Here is a 22,724-nt window from a genome sequence, read left to right as displayed (position 1 = left end):
GTTTAGCGTGAACCCCTTTTAACTCCACCCAACACTGCACACAACCCCAACACAGAAGACCAGGACAGGTAAGTAGCCTCAGGGTAAGTTTTATTGTAATTTCATGGGTTAACATGGATTTGGAACCTGTTTCCCCAATTCCCACAACAGACTGCACGATTTCCCGGAGGGGGCCGACAGCATAGAGCCTCCCCTCAGGTAGGTTACCGCAAAAGTCATGTGAAAGTAACACACTGCAAATTATTTTGATATGGCACTGCAAAAATATAGTGAAAAGCAATAACAATCTCACTCCACTGCACACTGAATTATGCTAATATGGCACTGCAACAATATAAACTCAGCAAAAAAAATAAAGTCCCCTTTTCAGGACCCTGTCTTTCAATGATAATCCAAATAATAAAATCCAAATAACTTAACAGATCTTCATTATAAAGGGATTAAACACTGTTTCCCATGCTTGTTCAATGAACCATAAACATTTAATGAACATGCACCTGTGGAACGGTTGTTAAGACACTAACAGCTTACAGACGGTAGGCAATTAAGGTCACGGTTATGAAAACATAGGACACTAAAGAGGACTTTCTACTGACTCTGAAAAACACCAAAAGAAAGATGCCCAGACCACGTGTAACAACACCTGCACAGGATCAGTACATCCGAACATCACACCTGCAGGACAGGTACAGGATGGCAAAAACAACTGCCCGAGTAACACCAGGAACGCACCGAGGCCTTTACTCTGGAGCGGGATCGATTTGGAGTTGGAGGGTCTATCATGGTCTAGGGCGGTGTGTCACAGCATCATCAGACTGAGCTTGTTGTCATTGCAGGCAATCTCAACACTGTCCATTACAGGGAAGACATCCTCTTCCCTCATGTAGTACCCTTCCTGCAGGCTCATCCTGACATGACTCTCCAGCATGACAATGCCACCAGCCATACTGCTCGTTGGCCTTGCTCTACTCTGCCAACCCCTCTAAAGGACTCTACTGCTATGGGACAAAATAGTGAGTTGGAAAGACAGACAAGACAACATGTAGAGAGGGTGGGGATAGGTTCTTAATTTCTAGGGCCCAACGAGAACCATATCCCCACAAAAATAAAATAATAAATGTCTCTGTCTGGCGAAATATCCAGATCCGCATAGTTCCCTGTCCTGGAACACGCCCGGTCTGAGACTCTGTTTGGCAACGTCACCGATGTCCCGGAACGAGAGGGAGACAGACATTAGTGGCTTTCAGTGGTGTGGTAAAGTAGCCCAGAGAGAGAAAGTGTAGTATAAGGGGAACACAGGAAGAATCACATCCCTTACTGGGCGGAGCTAAAGCTCCTAGATGTGTGTTGTACCAATGCCTCTTTGTCCTCTGTTCTCAGATCACCCCTCAGCTCCACAGCCACAGTTCATTGTCAATGCAGCCGCCCACTTCCTCACTCGAATTTGCCTGTAGGACTTCTCATCCGGCAGACACTGGTTTATTGCAATCACAGCAAACACCCAAGACATGCGAACTTTATAGGGGACCTATCCCCACGGAGAGACATTCTCAGCTCAACTCTCAGCAGCCAAACAACAGAAAACACACGGCTTTTAAAGGAAATGACAGCCAATCCCCAGCTACCTGTTTGATTAGCCAACTCTCTGCAGGTGCGTCTGATCACATCAGCCCCGCCACACACTTATTCACTAATCTGCCAATCCATTTCGTGACATAGCCCAAACTGTTTGGACGCTACAGACAGTACCGACTTCTGACGAGTCCCAAGACATTTGTAGAGCAAAAGGGAAACTCCATCATGTTCGTGGGAGTCTCATCTTTCCATAGAGGGGTTCGTTTCTAGGTGAAACCGTTCAGATGCTACAGACAATTTTGGGAGAAGACCGATTTTCGGGATGTTTCATGGTCTGACAAACACCACTCTGGCTAATGAGATTCCCTCGGGAGCGCAGACATTGACTCTAGAGGGTTTTTAAGACCTGTTTCAAGACTAAAATGGCTGCCTCTACCATATGGATGTTTGTGACTATTCACAATCTAATATATGATCACAATCGAATTTGACAACAATCCAAGATAAAACATAACCCACAATGTAGATTATTATATGTGGAAAAATATGGGCCATCATGTTATGGACTGTACATTGCATGAATAATGCACAACATTTGGTTATGTGGTATAGCCATGCTATAGCCTACCAATATACGTAACTACTGTAGTAGTTCCATCCAATGCTAGAGGGCAAGAGGGATGAAGGTGTCAACAGAACTTCATCCATGGAGCAATCCCCTGTGAAGTAATTTGGCACCCTCATGAGGAGTTTGTCAGAAGTGAAGTGCAAGGACACACACACACACACACACACACACACACACACACACACACACACACACACACACACACACACAATTTACAACCATTCTAAATGATATTTTCCCTAACCCTAAACCTAACCCTAACCTTAACCCGCAAACATGACCTTAACCCTAAGCAACAATCATTCAGCAATCAAGAAATCAATCAAACATCATCCAGGAATCCTGGACAAATACATTGGGAAACACATAAATATAAAAACAATGGAATTATTGCACATTCCAATGAACTATAAAACTATAAAATACAGGATTATTTCCTTTGAATGACTGTAAAACCCAATGAAAATGGATATGATGTTTATTGAATTTTTTTCACAGGCAAAATAGCACAAGATTGAATTGTCACCTTGTCACCAAAAATATACCCAATTACTAGAAAAAGGAGACCCTTACCTCAGAGATCATACAAAATACTACAAATACTGCAATGAAATCTATTTAAGTGAATCAACACCAAATATCAAATTACATCTACTGTTTCCCTCTCATATTCTCAATCTTTACTGTGATGATGGTACTACAATTACTGTCAGGTAATGCTTTAAACATTTATGTTCAAACTCTCAACTTTGATAACTGTTCAAATCAAATATTTACAAAAACACAATGTATGTACTTATAAGGCAGCCTAAAAGGGTCCAACGATGCCCCAAAAATACTATAAAATCAAATAAGTAGCTATCAAAACCTTGACAAAAAGCCATTGATGTATCTATTTCTTATTTATCTTCCATTGAGAAATTGAATATACCATTCTCAATAAGACATTATAACACCTCAACTAACGCTAAACGAATGAAAAAAGCCTGCACTATAGCCAGGGTTCTATAATGCCCCAAAATTACTGTACACTCAAATAAGCAAACAGGCAAATTTCCAAAGCTTGACAAAAACTCATTCACATATTTGTTTCATAATTCAGCTTCTGAGGCTGCTCTCATTTGTATAGTTAATTAAAAGCTCTCACAACTGAAACATATAAATAATTCATAGGTTATTTATGTGTAATTACCATTTTACTATGTACTTGCAAACACGTAGGAATTTAAATAATAGTAAATACTAGTACCTAGTAATGTCCCAAAGCATAAAATAAAGTGCTACCAACTTGGTAAGTCTACCTTAGTCTGATCTTAAAGTTTAATCGTAAACCCTAGCTGTGCTGTATTGTACTGTATATCAGCGGTTTACAACCTTTTCTGTTCTGGGGACCACCAAATCATCTTCAAAAGGACTACCATTTGCAGAGTCACAGAATTCTTTAACTTAAAATATCTTAGCAGTCAATTTTATCAATGAATGTAACAGATTAAAGGACTATTATTACAGATTAATGTTTGTAAAGCCTTTACACTTGTGGGAATTGGCCTATATGGATAGGGCTAAATTGAATTTTTTTTTACATAAGAAATATGGAAAGCATATGCATAACCATGGTAGCAAATATAAGGGAACAGTTTGGAGATTATGGGAAAATGATTAGACTAAAGGTAAGGAGACAACAGTTGACCTGACAAGAGACTGAATCCAATCATGACATTTTAAGTGCATTTTACATTTACCATACTTGTTGCAGCATTTGTTATTAACAACATCTGAAAATACTCTAGATACATTCAGTAACATGACAGGAATATTCGTGGAAAATTTGGGGTAGGTGCAACATAAGACAAAAAAATTACAAGGGTTTGAGTGAGAGGTCTAACTGGTGTTTCCAAGTGGCCATACACCTCTCCAAAGTTTGCACAGTTCCTAAATAATTTCAATGCACTTTTATGACTCAAAGAAGAGCTCCTAGTTGTGCCGTTGAGCCCTGCATCCCCTCCTTTTCACATTAACCCTGCAAACAAAAACTTGTCATTAGGATGTCCCCGGAACATCATGAAACGGACACCTAAAGTGGTCAGGATGTTGTGTCATGGTCCCCTGGAGGTTTTGTCTAGCTCCCGGTTTGTCCCAGGACATCCCAAATTACGTTTTTTAGGTCATTCTTGGGACGTTGTGTCATGGTCTCCTGGAGGTTTTGTCTAGTTCCCGGTTTGTCCCGGGGACATCCCCAACACAGGAGGTTGGTGGCACCTTAATTGGGGAGAATGGGTTTCCAGGTGTCTAATGCCATTCCATTTGCACCGTTCCAGCCATTATTATGAGCCGTTCCCCCCTCAGCAGCCTCCTGTTGTCCCCAAGGATGTTTTTGGTCCCCTGGAGGTTTTTGTCACTTGATGTCCCAGGTGTCCCAAACCATTAGAAGTAAAGTAATGAAATGTAATGTATAGCATGTTACTGTTCCAATTTAGGTGTTTATCGGTGTCCAAATCTGTAATTTAAGGGGCAACACAATTTGCATTGTAAAAAGTAATGTACAATTGCTTATAATACCCCTATGGTATTATGTTTGGAAGAAAAATATAAATGAATAATAATAATATAATAATAAATTGAGGACCACCTGCAGTACCCCATGTTGGTAAGCACTGCTCTATATTACTGCTCAAATATGAGTAAAAAGATTCACACCAAAAGCACTGATTATGTCAAGAGATTTTGTGCTGTAGTCCCTCATCATCTCTTACTTTGACTATAATGTCATAGACTATTATTCACAAAACATTTTCTTGGTTGCGCTCATCGTGGTTGAGGTACTTGATTAGTCGTGGTGGGAGGGGCAATTTTTTTATGCACCTCAGTCTGTGGATTCCAACCTGCTGGCGAATCTTCAGCCTGCACAACTGCATCAGTGGACGTGATTGCGCTGGAAGACAATGGCAACAGATATGGTAATACTGTATGTGACGCTTGTATATAGAAAGTACATAGCATGTGCACAAGTCATTCCAAAGAAGTGGCTGTTTGGGCAGTGTCGTGTGTGCATGCATGACATCCCCCTCATCACATCAGTAACCCCCAGCAGCCAAGGGCATAACTTTGTGTTGAATATTAGGGGGGTGTTCAGGGTCAATGGATTCAGGGTTTGACACCCTGGTGGGGGAGGGGGGGGGGCATTCTGCCCCCGAAAAAAGAAGGAAAAAAGAAATAGCTGTGAAATGGTCATTTCTGGTTAATTTTAAAGGGAAAATACATACAAAACTTTTCTGATAATTTGGACAATCACAACTGAAATACCAATCATTTCTGTATTACTTTAAACTCTTGATCTAACTAATATAATTCAGAAAGTCACTACCAAACCACTGCTTTAACTACATTTAAATGTCATAACCCATTATTCTGTTTGTGTACCCTTCACACTTTTCATCATCTAAAATATATTTTCCCCCTCCAGAAATTAGGCTAACAACATACTGGTCCATATTATCAGGCTGGTGTGTTATTTAGCAATAAGCTAAATAACCTGTAGCATAACTGATGCAGCATGCAGGCTGGCTGCAGCATACTGGCATTTGTGCATTTAGCCAGACCAGTGCTTCCCAAACTTTAGTTAAGTTGGTTCTAGAAGTATTCTAAGGATGATTATTAGGTTGCATAAACATGATTAGTGCTATCCCCCCAGAATTTTGGCCTTCACATTTGTTTTTTGAACATTAATAAGGAGGATAGACTTTCGCTGCTGGTCAGAGTCTGAGAGACAGGCAGGGCAAGCTGCACTGAGAGAAACAGGGTTGCTTGAGCCTACTGCCTGAGGTTCAGATAATTATTTAAAAGGTTGACAATACTTCCACAGTTGTCATTGAGCTCTCAAAATTGATCCCAATATAACCGTTACCAACTACCACTTGTTTTGAAAACTAGCATTCACATGTGAGATGCGCATCACTTCGCAATACAAACCTTCCCCATTTGACAAAATATAATTGTCGATATAATTATTTTTCGTGCTTATGAATTTACCATAACATTTGACTGTACTAATTTATTTGTTATAAGTTAGCTCACAGTTTTGAGGGTTTGCTAAGAAGAGAGAGATGAGAGAGAGAAAGAGAGGAGATATTGCACGTTTCTCTGTTCTCCTTACAAGCCTTGCTCAACTTTCTTCCCTTCTGAGGATCGGGCCAAACCAAAAGCATAATTGGTGGTGGGGGGATCCAATCATAAAATGAAGAATTGAGGAACACTGTGCTGTAAAGCCACAGAAAGCCAGTAGCTACCTGACACTTTACGGTGGGAAAATTATTTTGAATCAATCAAATTCATTATGGTATATTATTGAGGTGTTATATAGACCTGTCACTAATATTGTTGGAGCCATGACCTCCCCATACCCCTCACAAGTTTTTATTTATCTAGGCAAGTCAGTTATGAACACATTCTTATTTACAATGACGGCCTACACAAGCCAAACCCTCCCTGTCCCGGACGATGCTGGGCCAATTGTGCACTGCCCGATGGGCCTCCCAATCACAGCCAGTTGTGATACAGCCCAGGATCAAACCCAGGTCTGTAGTGACACCTCTAGCACTGCGATACAGTGCCTTAGACCACAGTGCCACTCGGTCCCTTATGAGCCTGCCAGCAGCTGCTAGCTAGACATTAGCTCTGGGATCCAGGTCAAGGCACCACTGTAACAGGCTGGTATGAACCCTGCTTATTAGCCACGCATACAGTCCTGCTATACCAAAATGCTACCTTATGTTGTGTAGTATGTGTAGGTGTGTCTGTACAGTATGTGTGCATGACACTCACTTGCTTTCTCTTTGATGACTTCCCAGTCCTCCAAGCTATCTAGGTGCTCAGTAAGTCTGGAGCAGAGTTTCACATGGCCAACGTAATTCAGGAGTACATCTATGATGGGTCCTGCCCAGCGAGTAGAGATTATCTCACAGAACTAATGATGGAAACACAAAAAGCAATGATAGGCTATGGTATATTGTATTTTTTAGTCTCTACTTTACAAGAAGTGTCCCAAATACCTATGTCCTAACATGACAGCATAACAATTATAGGCGATTATAGTGTAGGTAAACATTATTACATAGTAAATCAAAAAAACATTTCTTACCACAGGACACTTCAATGAGTGACTATAAAGGAAAATAAAAAAAATGGATCTCTGTTTCTGCATAGATCTGATCATTTATTGACGGTACATATTATGAAACAGACTGCTCCTTTTTCTTTATTTCAACCCGGTGAAGTGTCCTGGGGTAAGGAATGTTTTTGGGATTTTCAAGTCCCTCAGTCTAGGAACTGATTACCTTTTTTGTTCAAGCTGGGCTAAAGCGCGTTTGGATACACTTTCTTTCCATTGGTACATAGTACTTACAATTGTTGCTGACAGCATACCACCCTGCATCCCACTGCTGGCTTGCCTCTGAAGCTAAGCAGTGTTGGTCCTGGATGGGAGACCAGATGCTGCTGGAAATGGTGGACCAGTAGGGGGCACTCTTGCCTCCGGTCTTAAGATCGAATCCCAGGGCAGTGAATGGGCCATTTCTCTGCTCAGAGTGCTGTCTTTTGGATGGGATGTTAAACCGGTGACCTGACTCTCTATGGTCATTAAAAATCCCCCTTATTGCAAGAGTAAGGGTGTTAAAGCTGGTCTCCTGGCTAAATTTCCATTTTGGCCACCTAATAATCCCCCTCATTCTTAATTGGCATTATATTTAGAATGTATGTAAATATATTACACAGATGCACATACCAAACATTTCATTGTTATTTTGTTTACCTGAACAGGTTCCCCAGTACTTCTGCATGTATTGGTATTGTAGCGCAAGTCATCCCTCTCAGAGGTCTCCTGATGTGGTGGGTGTGGACCACTGCCATAAGTGCAACTAAAACAGGAAAGGGCGTCGCAGCCATTGTCCATCAGATACTTCAGCATAGACAGGTACTTCATACCGAATATGAGGGTGGCCGGGAATGAGGTGGGGTGAGTGGGTACGTAGGCGTTGACATTGGCACCGTGCTCCACCAGCAAAGTGACCAATTCAATACTACCCTGCCTCAATGCTACCAGTAGCGGGTTGAAGGTGTCCAGGTTTGGGATGGCGCCGGCTTCTAGAAGCATGGTGGTTGCCTCCACGTTGCCGTTGGCGACGGCGAAGTAGAGAGTCGTGCTACGATGGTCCTCGTACATCATGGAGCGGTCATCTGACAGCATGGCGTTGACGTCGTAGCCGGCCTCAATCAGGACCTCCACAACTGCGTCCCTGTTGCACTCTGCGGCCAGGTGGAGGGGACTGACTCCACTGCGATTCACTCTGTACTTGCTGGTGACTTTGATCAGCAATGACACAATACTGAAAAAGAAAACCACACAGAGGGAATTAGTGGGTGCCCAGAGTGGAAGATTAGTGTTAGGGTTAAAACATTCCCTTAAAACGTACGTAAAGTTCCCATTTTTTTCAGAAATCACAGTTAAAGTATTCCAAGATGGAGAATTCCCTCCCTGGTTACTACCCTTCTGATAGCGGGAATCCTCCAACCGGAATCCTCCAACCGGAATCCTCCAACCGGAGTCCTCCAACCGGAATTCTCCAACCGGAATCCGAGGAATCCAAGTCTCCACAAGAAATACCGCAACAGGACTCAAGGCATACAGTACACATTCTATTCTGAAAAATAACATTTCTTCACAGCTTTGTTGTGGTGTGTCTAGAATATGTGTCACAGTTCTGACTAATCCTAGCATTTTGCTTTGTGTACTTTACGAACTGAAAGATTACAGTAGCATTTTCCTTGGTTGATAGTCCCTTTCTAACTTATGTTCCTTTCAGTTTAGGTGCGGAGAAAGGTGCATGTGAGATGTAAGTCTGTGGAGTTGGAAACAGAAACTAGAACAGCGGCGATCGGTGCTGTTTAAGATGAGGGAGGACAATATATATTAATTTATGAGCATGGCCTTATTTCTTTTACAGCATATAGGATGACTGTCATTCATATTCCATTTATCCAGCTCAATGCAATATCGATTAGGTTTAGGCTACTATATATAGGATACTCACATTTTCCCTGTACCCATCATGAGGTTTCTACAACCTAGCCTATGAATTAAAGTTTGTAACGTAGGTGAACAGGTCAAGAGAATTTTTAGTAATCAAGGAGACAGACATTGACACATTCAATACCGCCTTGCACATTCTTGTCTCCATCTATCTGATCTATGGTGTAATCATTAGTCCAACAGTTGCAATGAGTTTCTATTGGACAATTCAGGTATGTTTATCCCCATTTCTAAAAGTGGCAGTAATAAAGCCTCTTGAAAAAGCCAAACCTTTACCTGGAAAATGTAAAAAAACTATCGGCCTATATCGAATCTCCCATTACTCCCAAAAAAATGAAAAGCTGTTGCGCAGCAACTCACTGCCTTCCTGAAGACAAATAATGTATACGTATTGTTTTCACTATATATTTTACCTCTTGGTGATGTCATTCGGAAACACAATGTCAACTTTCACTGCTATGTGGACGACACACAGCTGTACATTTAAATTAAATTGCCTAAACTGAAAGCCTGTGTTTCAGACATTAGGAAGTGGATGACGGCAAAGGTTTTACGTTTAAACTCAGACAAAACAGAGATGCTAGTTCTAGGTCCCAAGAAACAAAGAGATCTGCTGTTGGATCTGACAATTAATCTTGATGGTTGTACAGTTGTCTCAAATAAAACTGTGAAGGACCTCAGAATTATTCTGGACCCTGATCTCTCTTTTGACAAACATATCAAGAATATTTCAAGGGCAGCTTTTTTCCATATTCTTAACATTGTAAAATCAGAAACTTTTTGTCCAAAAATTATTCAGAAAAACTAATCCATGCTTTTGTCACTTCTAGATTAGACTACTGCAATGCTTTACTCTCCGGTGACCCGAATAAAGCACTAAATAAACTTCAGTTAGTGCTAAACACGGCTGCTAGAATCCTGCCTATTTTATTATCATATTACTCAAGTGCTAGCCTCTCTACATTGGCTTCCTGTTAAGGCTAGGGCTGACTTCAAGGTTTGTTGCTAACCTACAAAGCATTACAATGGGCTAGCTCCTACCTGTCTCTCCGATTTGGTCCTGCCATACATAGAACAGCTGGAGGCAGGGCTTTCTCCAATAGAGCTCAATTTTTATGGAAAAATTCTGCCTATCCATGTGAGAGACGTAGACTCGGTCTTGACCTTTAAGTCATTACTGAAGACTCATCTCTTCAGTAGGTCCTATGATTGAGTGCAGTCTGGCCCAGGAGTGCGAAGGTGAACGGCAAGGTTCCTCTAGGTTTCTCCCTAGGTTCTCGCCTTTCTAAGGAGTTTTTCCTAGCCACCGTGCTTCTACATCTGCATTGCTTGCTGCTTGGGGTTTTAGGCTGGGTTTCAGTATAGCACTTTGTGACTTCTGCTGATGTAAAAAGGGCTTTATAAAAACATTTGATTGATTGATTGACCTACGGTAGCTACAGGACAGCAGCTTAAGTTCAAAGCTACAGTCTGGGATCTGGGAATTATGGTAATTCCAATTATTGAACCACTGATTCTATTCTTGGATAATATAATGTATACATGTACACCAAAATAATTATTTATCATGCCTCATTTTAGGAGCATCAGGTGGTGACAGAGGTCTCAGCAGAGTTAGGCAGCCAGGCGAGAGAAGTCTGTGGCAGAGGTGAGGTGCATTTTTGCAGATACAACACTTTATTCTCTCTGTCCAGCAAACACTGGACAAGCCATATGCTATTTTAAGGCAGTCTGACAAACCTCCAAAGTTGATTTCCAAACTGTGTCAAGGGTTGATAGGGGCTTTTCCCGATGACACAAAACATGTAAAACTAAAATGTGAAGAAGACCTGGTGATGAATGGATATAGATATGTTAGAATGCCCAGTCATGTTTATATAATCTCAGACATAAATTAATGCAGTTTAAGACCATCCATAGAACCTACTATATGCCAGTGAAACAGAATATCATGCACTCATAAATGGTATTATTCTGCTGGAGGTGTAAAGCTCAAAAGGGGAAATTTACATTTTAGCAGACGCTCTTATCCAGAGCGACTTACAGTAGTGAATGCATACATTTCATACATTTTTTTTTTTTTTGTACTGGCCCCCCATGGGAATCGTACCCACAACCCTGGCATCGCACACACCATGCTGGCATTGCAAACACCATGCTCTACCAACTGAGCCACAGGGAAGTCAGGACAGCAGCTTCCAATTAATATTTGCATATGTTGTGGTCTTGTGAAGGCTGGCTGAATTCTGGCAAAGAGTATGTACTTTTATCTCAGCATGTCTACAGATTCTCCCTTGTCCCTGTTTTTGTTTGCTTGGAAATGTTTATACTGGAAACCGTTATCAGAAGAAACTGTGTAACCTAGCATTTTATATGGGCTCCCGAGTGGCGCAGCGGTCTAAGGTACTGCATCTCAGTGCTAGTAGGCGTCATTATAGACCCTGGTTCAATTCCAGGCTGTATCACAAACAGCTGTGATTGGGAGTCCCATAGGGCAGAACACAATTGGCCCAGCGTCGTCTGGGTTAGGTTTTGGCCGGCGTAGGCAGTCATTGTAAATAAGAATTTGTCCTGAACTGACTTTCCTAGTTAAATAAATAAATAAAATAGTGGCTAATAAATGCATTGCCATTAATTGGAAGGTTGATTTTCCTCCCACAATGTATGGAATAAATTTAAAGTTATATACAGTATCATTAGATTTGTTTTAAGATTAAGGATACACTGTGCAACTTTCATAAGGTCTGGATGCCTTATATGGAATACTGTATTGTATTGAAAACATGCCCACGTCAGGGGAGATTTAGATAATCCCTAGCTGCTGGGCTGCTCAGTCCTTACTGTTGTCACTCTGGCACACCTGAAGTCGTTAATGAATGTTTCACTAAGATCCTAAAGCTGAGTGGGGTGTGTTGGGTTCGGGCGCTACAGGGTCGTGGACCCCTAGGGGCAGGATGGGGTGACCCAGCTATATTGTGTGCAAGTAAAATGAGCTCTACAGTACTATTAGGCTTATGATATGAATTCTGTGGAGGGTGTACTGTGTCTGTGTGTTAGGAAGTTGTGTTGGGGAGAAAGTTGAGTTATTGACAAGACTGGTGGGGGTCCCGTGTGCAGTTAGCTCTGGCTGGCTGGGCCGTCTGACTGAAATTTGATATAGAGGATGTCTTAAAGACAATCAAAAGTTGTCTTTGTACTTTATTTGTAAGAGTTGTTAATTTGTTGGGCTACTGGTTAAAGGGTCAACACAATATTGATTATTGAATTATCATGGATCTAGTTCAGTCTTATCAATCACTTAAACATATTAAAAAATATCTTACCTAGCTTAATGACTGTGGGAATTTTTGCTTATTTTTGTTGTTCTAAATAGAGACGGCTAAAAGGGCCATTGTGTAGAAATGCAGGAAATGTGCTTAAGATGTCTGAAAAAAATGGGAGTCCCAGTCCCCCTCCCAAGTTATGTCCCCTTCTGAAAATGGCACTGCTGGGTGATTTAAACTTCTATGGGCTACGTGGGACGCTAGCGTCCCACCTGCGGGACACAGCCAGTGAAAAATCAGGGCGGCAAATTCAAAAAAACCAAAATGTCATAATTCAACTTTCTCAAACATACAACTATTTTACACCATTTTAAAGATACACTTCTCCTTGATGTAACCACATTGTCCGATTTCAAAAAGGCTTTACAGTGAAAGCAAAACATTAGATTATGTGAGGAGAGTACATAGACAAAAATAATCACACAGCCATTTTCCAAGCAAGAACATGTGTCAATAAAACCCCAAACACAGCTAAATGAAGCACTAACCTTTGACGATCTTCATCAGATGACACGCCTAGGACATTATGTTACACAATACATGTATGTTTTGTTCGATTAAGTTCATATTTATATCCAAAAACCCCATTTTACATTGGCGGGTGATGTTCAGAAAATGTCTTCCAACCAAAACTACCGGTGAATCAGCACATCAATTTACAAAAATACTCATCATAAACGTTGACAAAATATAAAACAATTATTTAAAGAATTATAGATAGACTACTCCTGGATGCAACCGCTGTGTCAGATTTTAAAATAGCTTTACGGAGAAAGCACATTTTTCAATATTCTGAGTACATAGCTCAGCCATCACAGTGAGCTATACAGACACCCGCCAAGTTCGGGGCAACCTAAACTCAGAATTAGTATTAGAAATATTGTCTTATCTTTGCTGGTCTTCATCAGAATGCACTCCCAGGACAGCTACTTCCACAAGAAATGTTGTTTTTGTTCAAAATACTCCATAGTTATGTCCAAATACCTCCGTTTTGTTCGTGTGTACAGATCACTTATCCAAAGGCATAACGCGTGAGCGCGGAACCAGAGACGAAAAGTCAAAATGTTCCATTACCGTACTTAGAAGCATGTCAAACGCTGTTTAAAATCAATCTTTATGGCATTTTTAACGTAAAATTGCGATAATATTCCAACCGGACAATAGCATATTCATTCAAGAAGAAAAAGAAGGAACGGCGCGCTCGCGGGACCGAGCATATCCAATCCCTTTGTTGCCAGGCAGACCACTCAGTAACTGAACTCCTATTATCTGCCCAGTGACAGGAGAATGCTCAAACCACTTTCTGAAGGCTGTTGACAGTGGAAGCCTTAGGAAGTGCAACGTCACCCCACAGACACTGTAGTTTCGATAGAGAATCAAAAGAAGAACTACAATTCTCAGACTTTCCACTTCCTGCTTGGATTTTTCTCAGGTTTTTGCCTGCCATATGAGTTCTGTTATACTCACAGACACCATTCAAACAGTTTTAGAAACTTCAGAGTGTTTTCTATCCAAATCTAATAATAATCATACTAATAATATGCATATTCTAGTTTCTAGGCCAGAGTAGTAACCTGTTTAAATTGGGTATGTTTTTCATCCGGCCGTGAAAATACTGCCCCCTACACCCCAACAGGTTAAAAAGTCTCTTCTGTGCAGATGGTCAGGGGCTGGAACATAATTATAATAACTTGTACACTGCAAATTAACCGCAAGTAAGCACAAACAGATTACATAGTACAATAATGTTATCATTTCAAAGCTTGATTAAATTGAGACACCATTATGTATCTCTATTGATTTGAATTCCTGGTGAGTTTACAATATTTTTAGTCCAACAACGAATCTAATAACAAAGAAATAACATCGCTCGCTATTTTAAGCTAACTTGAGTTCAAATGGCGCTTCTGGGAAGTACACCTAGTTTCCTGAAATGAGTCACATTTTAGAAATTATATTTACTTTTGATACTTAAGTATATTTAACACCAAATATTTGTAGACTTTTACTCAAGTAGTTTTTTACCTTGTGACTTTCACTTTTACTTGAGGCATTTTCTATGGTATCCTAACTTTTACTCAAGTATGGTAATTTGATACTTTTTCCACCACTGCTTATGTAAACAAATCCAAACAGCTGTGCTGCTGGGCAGGTCGGTCTCACTGTCTGTGTGTTCTGGATAGACCTCAAACAACTCCGATGTTTATCCCATGTTAGTGGGCACTGTAGAAATCAAAAGCCAACCTTCATGTAAGTCATCGAGAACTCTTGTACACAAAACTATGTTTTGGACGATACTGACTTTATGACTGGAATAAATGTTTCTGACTAGTTGTGATGCTACGGGGGACCAGTACGGAGAAAAATTTTTTATGAAATGTATGCATTCACTGCTGTAAGTCGCTCTGGATAAGAGCGTCTGCTAAATGACTAAAATGTAATGTAAAAATGTTTTCAACAAGAGAAGTTAGTTCTAGAGTTCAGTTCTGCTTTAAGGGTGCTGTGCATTGATATTTGTAGTATTCCCATGTATCAAGGTATTGTAAGATAATTGTAGGTACCCATCAGCTCCTCGTTGGGCAGCAATATGTAGTGGCAGAAGTCCTTTATTGCCCGCTTTGTTGGCATCAGCATCCTGAGAAAGAAGAAGCTCCACAATGTCCTTATGGCCGTTCTTAGCTGCTTCATACAGAGCGGTGGCCCCATCACTTGCCTCACTGTTGATATCAGCACCTAGAACATATTCAGTGCAACTGACAGTTAGAAAAGTCAACAATCGATCCATAGTAAGAGCTCCATGACAGTTTTATGTGATCTGCGCCCTTTGGCCGATCTGCAAGGCATTCCTAGTCGATCACCAAACATGTCTGTAAAAACCCAACGATAAAGGCTGTGATAAAGACTTGTGCTCTCTTTTTTTCTTGCTGTTGACAGTAGGTGTACTTGATTCAGAAGCCCTGCGCACCGGATAAGCAAAGTGCTCCCATTATTAGCAGCTCGTCATGTCTCTTTTAATATCAAGGAATATTTCACTTTTTCTGGTCATAGAAATAACATGAATTTGTGTATGAGGCAGATGCGGTGCGACTCGAGTTTTTCCATCTGGTAGAAGATGGTGTCCCCTCTCTCTGGTCAGTCTCACCAGAAGAAAGGAAGGAGAGAGCAGGGACCGTGAGAGGTGGACTCTCTGCTGCTCTCTCCCTCCCTCTGTTGATACTAATGCCGTGTTCAAAACAACTGGGAACTGGGAAATCTCTGACTTACATCTTCAGTGCGTTCAAGACAACTGGGATATCGGGAAAAAATGAGATGTGACTGTGAAAAATCGTTTTGAACGGTCATCCAACTCGGAATTCCAAGTCGGAAACTCAAGCATCTTTCTAGGCCTCTGATCACTGACGTAATGATTTGACCTTGTTTTTTTCCCGGGTTCCCAGTTGTCTTGAAAGCACCATTACCATCAGAAGCAGATACCATCAGTCCAGTAAAATAAAAAATGTACTTATTTGCTAATTATTTCAATTCATGCTCAGCTGTGCCTCGTAAGTGCTACAGCAACTGATCGATTTAGTAATCAAAGCTCGAGTTTTGAAATATAATATGGTCTGAGAAGAACAATATTGGCATGCCAGGCATGTTGTAGCTAATATGCTGTGATCATGCATTAGGCCCACTGCACAAACCTCAATATTACAGAATAATTGTTTTTCTAGGTTAATGTTACATTTTTTAAGTCATGAAAAAAATCTGAGTGGTAGATCTATGCTTGCTTATTGACTGCGAAAGTAATCTTGACTCAGAAAAGGTTGGTGACCGCTGGCCTACAGAGTTCACCCATTTTTCCAGGGGAAAGACATACCGTGTTTAATGAGAAATCGAAGTGTTTCCTTGTGTCCACTCTGGGCTGCAGTAAACAGGGGCGCGATACCGTACATGTTGGTTGGGCTGAGCTTCGCCCCGGCCTGGACCAAGATCTCACAGATCTCCACGTTGTTGCGGCTCACAGCCTCCTGGAGAGCTGTACAGCCCTGAATGCAGTGTTTGTTCACTACAGCACCGTGATTCAGAAGCATGACCACAATCTCAGCATTACCACTTTCACAAGCTGTGGAATACAGTCAAAGATGAAGTTAAATGGAAGAAATCCCAGACTTTGTATGTCATGGAAGACAGTGTTTCCTAAACAAGGGTTTGGGGGTATTCCCAGTGTATGCAAGACAGCTTAGAATGGTATTGGAAGAGGCATTCTGTAATGGCAGATTTTGAGGGTAGCTGTATTTCTCATATCAAGCCATCCCTGTCCCCCCATATACCTTTCCTTTCTAATGAAGTGTGCACTTGTTCACTAGTATTCCCCACAAATGCAAAAGCATTAGATCGGTGTAGGCTTGGGCTGGAGGAATTCTTGTATCAGTAGTTTTCTTTCAAATCCATGAAGGGCAAGTTTTTCATTCAGTTTTTTCTCACGGTGTGCTGATCTTGCAGCCCAACACATCATTTTATTATCAGTCAAGTAGCCTATGACTTAGAATGCTTAAAATAAAAGGATAATTACAAAGAGATAGGCAGATAATCTAGGTCTTAGTCGGGCTCTAAGGCAAATGTGTTACCTTTGTAGAGTGGGGTCTCTCGGTCCTTGTTGGCGAGGTCTGGGTCAGCCCCCTTCTCCAGAAGCATCTCTACACAGGCCACCTTTTCCCTGTACACCGCCAAGATGAGAGCAGTCTGGCCTTTCAGGTCACACTTGTTAATCATACTAGGTTGAGCTTGAAGGGTGAAAAGAAGAACACATGAGATAAAAATTAGACTAGGCTATACTTTATTTTAGTCTGCTACTTAGCTGGGTGTTAATTGGTAAAATTGTAAAATACTTGGTAATTACGTGGTAAAAGGGATGTTCCATTTGGTATGGACTGCTGTTGTGCTCAATTGTTCAATTATTTGACGTGAGATGAGAAAATATAAATTGCCTTCAAGCCACATTTTAAAAAGTATAATAAATCTATGTAATATAGCCTACACCATCACAACAAATCCATTATTTATTTTAGACAGATCTAAACAAACATGATATGAAGAAAGTGTAGTCTATTTCAGAAGAACAGAATAGCATACTCAGTTGTCCTGATGTTAGGCCCTGATGTGGCTATGCCATATGGCTGTGGGCTACACTAGTTCAGTTAGCAGACACGATTTGCTTAGAATTCCGTGGCATTGTTTCATATTATTTTATAGTATTAGTATTATTATTACAACAGCTGGTGCACAGAATCTAAGGAAGTCTCTAGATTTTGCTCGCCTGAAGTAGAGTATATTGTGATAAATTACAGGCCACACTACTTGCCTAGAGAGTTTTCAGCTATACTTCTCGTGGCTGTTTATTTACCACCACAGACAGATGCCGGCACTAAGACCGCACTCAGCCAGCTGTATAAGGAAATAAGCAAACAGGAAACCACTCACCCAGAGGCGGCGCTCCCAGTGGCCGGAGACTTTAATGCAGGGAAACTTAAATCAGTTCTACCAAATCTCTATCAACATGTTAAATGTGCAACCACAGAGGGAAGAAAATTCTAGATCACCTGTACTCCACACACAGAGACGAGTACAAAGCTCTCCCTCGCCCTCCATTTGGTAAATCCGACCACAACTCTATCATTCTGATTCCTGCTTACAAGCAAAAATGAAAGCAGGAAGCACCAGTGACTCGGTCTATTAAAAAAGTGGTCAGATGAAGCAGACGCTAAACTACAGGACTGTTTTGCTATCACAGACTGGAACATGTTCCGGGATTCTTCCGATGACATTGAGGAATACACCACATCAGTCACTGGCTTTATCAATAAGTGCATTGACGACATCGTCCCCACAGTGACTGTACATACATACCCCAACCAGAAGCCATGGATTACAGGCAACATTCGCACTGAGCTCAAGGGTAGAGCTGCCGCTTTCAAGGTGCGGGACTCTAACCCGGAAGCTTACAAGAAAACCCGCTATGCCCTGCGACGAACCATCAAACAGGCAAATCGTCAATACAGGGCTAAGATTGAATCATTCTACACCGGCTCCGACGCTCGTCGGATGTGGCAGGGTTCGCAAACTATTACAGACTACAAAGGGAAGCACAGCCGCGAGCTGCCCACTGACACGAGCCTACCAGACGAGCTAAATCACTTCTATGCTCGCTTCGAGGCAAGCAACACTGAGGCATGCATGAGAGCATCAGCTGTTCCGGACGACTGTGTGATCACGCTCTCCGTAGCCGACGTGAGTAAGACCTTTAAACAGGTCAACATTCACAAGGCTGCGGGGCCAGATGGATTACCAGGACGTGTGCTCCGGGCATGTGCTGACCAACTGGTAGGTGTCTTCACTGACATTTTCAACATGTCCTTGATTGAGTCTGTAATACCAACATGCTTCAAGCAGACCACCGTAGTCCCTGTGCCCAAGAACAAAGGCAACCTGCCTAAATGACTACAGACCCGTAGCACTCACGTCCGTAGCCATGAAGTGCTTTGAAAGGCTGGTAATGGCTCACATCAACACCATTATCCAAGAAACCCTAGACCCACTGTAATTTGCAAACTGCCCAAACAGATCCACAGATGATGCAAGCTCTATTGCACTCCACACTGCCCTTTCCAACGTGGACAAAAGGAACACGTATGTGAGAATGCTATTCATTGACTACAGCTCAGCGTTCAACACCATAGTACCCTCAAAGCTCATCACTAAGCTAAGGAACCTGGGACTAAACACATCCCTCTGCAACTGGATCCTGGACTTCCTGACGGGCTGCCCCCAGGTGGTGAGGGTAGGTAGCAACACATCTGCCATGCTGATCCTCAACACTGGAGCTCCCCAGGGGTGCGTGCTCAGTCCCCTCCTGCACTCCCTGTTAACCCACGACTGCATGGCCAGGCACGACTTCAACACCATCATTAAGTTTGCTGACGACACAACAGTGGTAGGCCTGATCACCAACAACGGCGAGACAGCGTATAGGGAGGAGGTCAGAGACCTGGCCAGGTGGTGTCAGAATAACAACCTATCCCTCAACGTAACCAAGACTAAGGAGATGATTGTGGACTACAGGAAAAGGAAAGGAGCACCGAGCACATCCCCATTCTCATCGACGGGGCTGTAGTGGAGCAGGTTGAGAGCTTCAAATTCCTTGGTGTCCACATCAACAACAAATTAGAATTGTCCAAACACACCAAGACAGTCGTGAAGAGGGCACGACAAAGCCTATTCCCCCTCAGGAAACTAAAAATATTTGTCATGGGTCCTGAGATCCTCAAAAGGTTCTACAGCTGCAACATCGAGAGCATCCTGACCGGTTGCATCACTGCCTGGTACGGCAATTGCTCGGCCTCCGACTGCAAGGCACTTCAGAGGGTAGTGCGTACGGCCCAGTACATCACTGGGGCAAAGCTGCCTGCCATCCAGGACCTCTACACTAGGCGGTGTCAGAGGAAGGCCCTGAAAATTGTCAAAGACCCCATCCACCCCAGTCATAGACTGTTCTCTCTACTACCGCATGGCAAGCGGTACCGGAGTGACAAATCTAGGTCAAAAAGGCTTCTCAACAGTTTTTACCCCCAAGCCATAAGACTCCTGAACAGGTAACCAAATGGTTACCCGGACTATTTGCATTTTTCTTCGCACTATTGGTTAGAGCCTGTAAGTAAGCATTTCACTGTAAGGTCTACACCTGTTGTATTCGGTGCACGTGACAAATAAACTTTGATTTGATTAAGAATACAATTGAACATAGCTGAATAAAATATCAAATCAAATCAAATTTATTTTTATATAGCCCTTCGTACATCAGCTGATATTCTCAAAGTGCTGTACAGAAACGCAGCCTAAAACCCCAAACAGCAAGCAAAGCATGTGAAAGAAGCACGGTGGCTAGGAAAAACTCCCTAGGAAAAACTCCCTAGAAAGGCCAAAAACCTAGGAAGAAACCTAGAGAGGAACCAGGCTATGAGGGGTGGCCAGTCCTCTTCTGGCTGTGCAGGGTGGATATTATAACAGAACATGGTCAAAATGTTAAAATGTTCATAAATGACCAGCATGGTCAAATAATAATAATCATAGTAGTTGTCGAGGGTGCAACAAGCACGTCCGGTGAACAGGTCAGGGTTCCATAGCCGCAGGCAGAACAGTTGAAACTGGAGCAGCAGCACGGCCAGGTGGACTGGGGACAGCAAGGAGTCATCATACCAGGTAGTCCTGAGGCATGGTCCTAGGGCTCAGGTCCTCCGAGAGAAAGACAGAAAGAGAGAAAGAGAGAATTAGAGAGAGCATATTTAAATACACACAGGACACCGGATAAGACAAGAGAAATACTCCAGATGTAACAGACTGACCCTAGCCCCCCGACACATAAACTACTGCAGCATAAATACTGGAGGCTGAGACAGGAGGGATCAGAAGACACTGTGGCCCCATCCGATGATACCCCGGGACAGGGCCAAACAGGCAGGATATAACCCCACCCACTTTGCCAAAGCACAGCCCCCACACCACTAGAGGGATGTCTCCAACCACCAACTTACCGTCCTAAGACAAGGCCGAGTATAGCCCACAACGATCTCCGCCATGGCACAACCCAAGGGGGGGGGGGGGGGGGGCGCCAACCCAGACAGGAAGACCACGTCAGTGACTCAACCCACTCAAGTGACGCACCCCTCCCATGGACGGCATGGAAGAACACCAGTAGGCCAGTGACTCAGCCTCTGTAAAAGGGTTAGAGGCAGAGAATCCCAGTGGAAAGAGGGGAACCGGCAAGGCAGAGACAGCAAGGGCGGTTCGTTGCTCCAGCCTTTCCGTTCACCTTCACACTCCTGGGCCAGACTATACTTAATCATAGGACCTACTGAAGAGATAAGTCTTCAGTAAAGACTTAAAGGTTGAGACTGAGTCTGCGTCTCTCACATTGGTAGGCAGACCATTCCATAAAAATGGAGCTCTATAGGAGAAAGCCCTACCTCCAGCCGTTTGCTTAGAAATTCTAGGGACAATTAGGAGGCCTGCGTCTTGTGACCGTAGCGTACGTGTAGGTATGTACGGCAGGACCAAATCGGAAAGATAGGTAGGAGCAAGCCCATGTAATGCTTTGTAGGTTAGCAGTAAAACCTTGAAATCAGCCCTTGCCTTAACAGGAAGCCAGTGTAGGGAGGCTAACACTGGAGTAATATGATCAAATTTTTTGGTTCTAGTCAGGATTCTAGCAGCCGTATTTAGCACTAACTGAAGTTTATTTAGTGCTTTATCCGGGTAGCCGGAAAGTAGAGCATTGCAGTAGTCCAGCCTAGAAGTAACAAAAGCATGGATTAATTTTTCTGCGTCATTTTTGGACAGAAAATTTCTGATTTTTGCAATGTTACGTAGATGGAAAAAAGCTGTCCTTGAAACAGTCTTGATATGTTCTTCAAAAGAGAGATCAGGGTCCAGAGTAACGCCGAGGTCCTTCACAGTTTTATTTGAGACGACTGTACAACCATCCAGATTAATTGTCAGATTCAACAGAAGATCTCTTTGTTTCTTGGGACCTAGAACAAGCATCTCTGTTTTGTCCGAGTTTAAAAGTAGAAAGTTTGCAGCCATCCACTTCTTTATGTCTGAAACACAGGCTTCTAGCGAGGGCAATTTTGGGGCTTCACCATGTTTCATTGAAATGTACAGCTGTGTGTCGTCTGCATAGCAGTGAAATTTAACATTATGTTTTCGAATGACATCCCCAAGAGGTAAAATATATAGTGAAAACAATAGTGGTCCTAAAACGGAACCTTGAGGAACACCGAAATTTACAATTGATTTGTCAGAGGACAAACCATTCACAGAGACAAACTGATATCTTTCCGACAGATAAGATCTAAACCAGGCCAGAACTTGTCCATGTAGACCAATTTGGGTTTCCAATCTCTCCAAAAGAATGTGGTGATCGATGGTATCAAAAGCGGCACTAAGATCTAGGAGCACGAGGACAGATGCAGAGCCTCGGTCTGACGTCATTAAAAGGTCATTTACCACCTTCACAAGTGCAGTCTCAGTGCTATGATGGGGTCTAAAACCAGACTGAAGCGTTTCGTATACATTG

The 22,724-nt window shown here is 42.3% G+C and overlaps 1 protein-coding gene across 3 annotated transcripts in view; it reads right to left on the bottom strand.

Moving 5' to 3' along the window:
• Positions 1-2,663: 2,663 nt before the first annotated feature.
• LOC106607987 (ankyrin repeat and SOCS box protein 2) overlaps positions 2,664-22,724 on the bottom strand; it is a 39,715-nt gene continuing 19,654 nt past the window's right edge. For 2 of the 3 annotated variants that reach the window (XM_082976964.1, XM_014205541.3), the window contains 6 exons: positions 17,221-17,376; positions 16,470-16,715; positions 15,172-15,343; positions 8,010-8,583; positions 7,025-7,166; positions 2,664-5,135 (listed from right to left, as the gene is read on the bottom strand). In XM_082976964.1, coding sequence (XP_082833090.1) covers positions 4,984-5,135; positions 7,025-7,166; positions 8,010-8,583; positions 15,172-15,343; positions 16,470-16,715; positions 17,221-17,376 — 1,442 coding nt within the window. In that variant the 3' untranslated portion in view covers positions 2,664-4,983. The remainder of the gene's footprint in view (positions 5,136-7,024; positions 7,167-8,009; positions 8,584-15,171; positions 15,344-16,469; positions 16,716-17,220; positions 17,377-22,724) is intronic. The other variant, XM_082976965.1, reaches the window with a different exon arrangement.

This window comes from Salmo salar, chromosome 06, assembly GCF_965601325.2.
Source record: "Salmo salar chromosome 06, fSalSal1, whole genome shotgun sequence".
NCBI classification, from domain to species: domain Eukaryota; kingdom Metazoa; phylum Chordata; class Actinopteri; order Salmoniformes; family Salmonidae; genus Salmo; species Salmo salar.
Note: the sequence above shows the minus strand (reverse complement) of the source record. Positions and strands in the feature narration are given on the sequence as shown.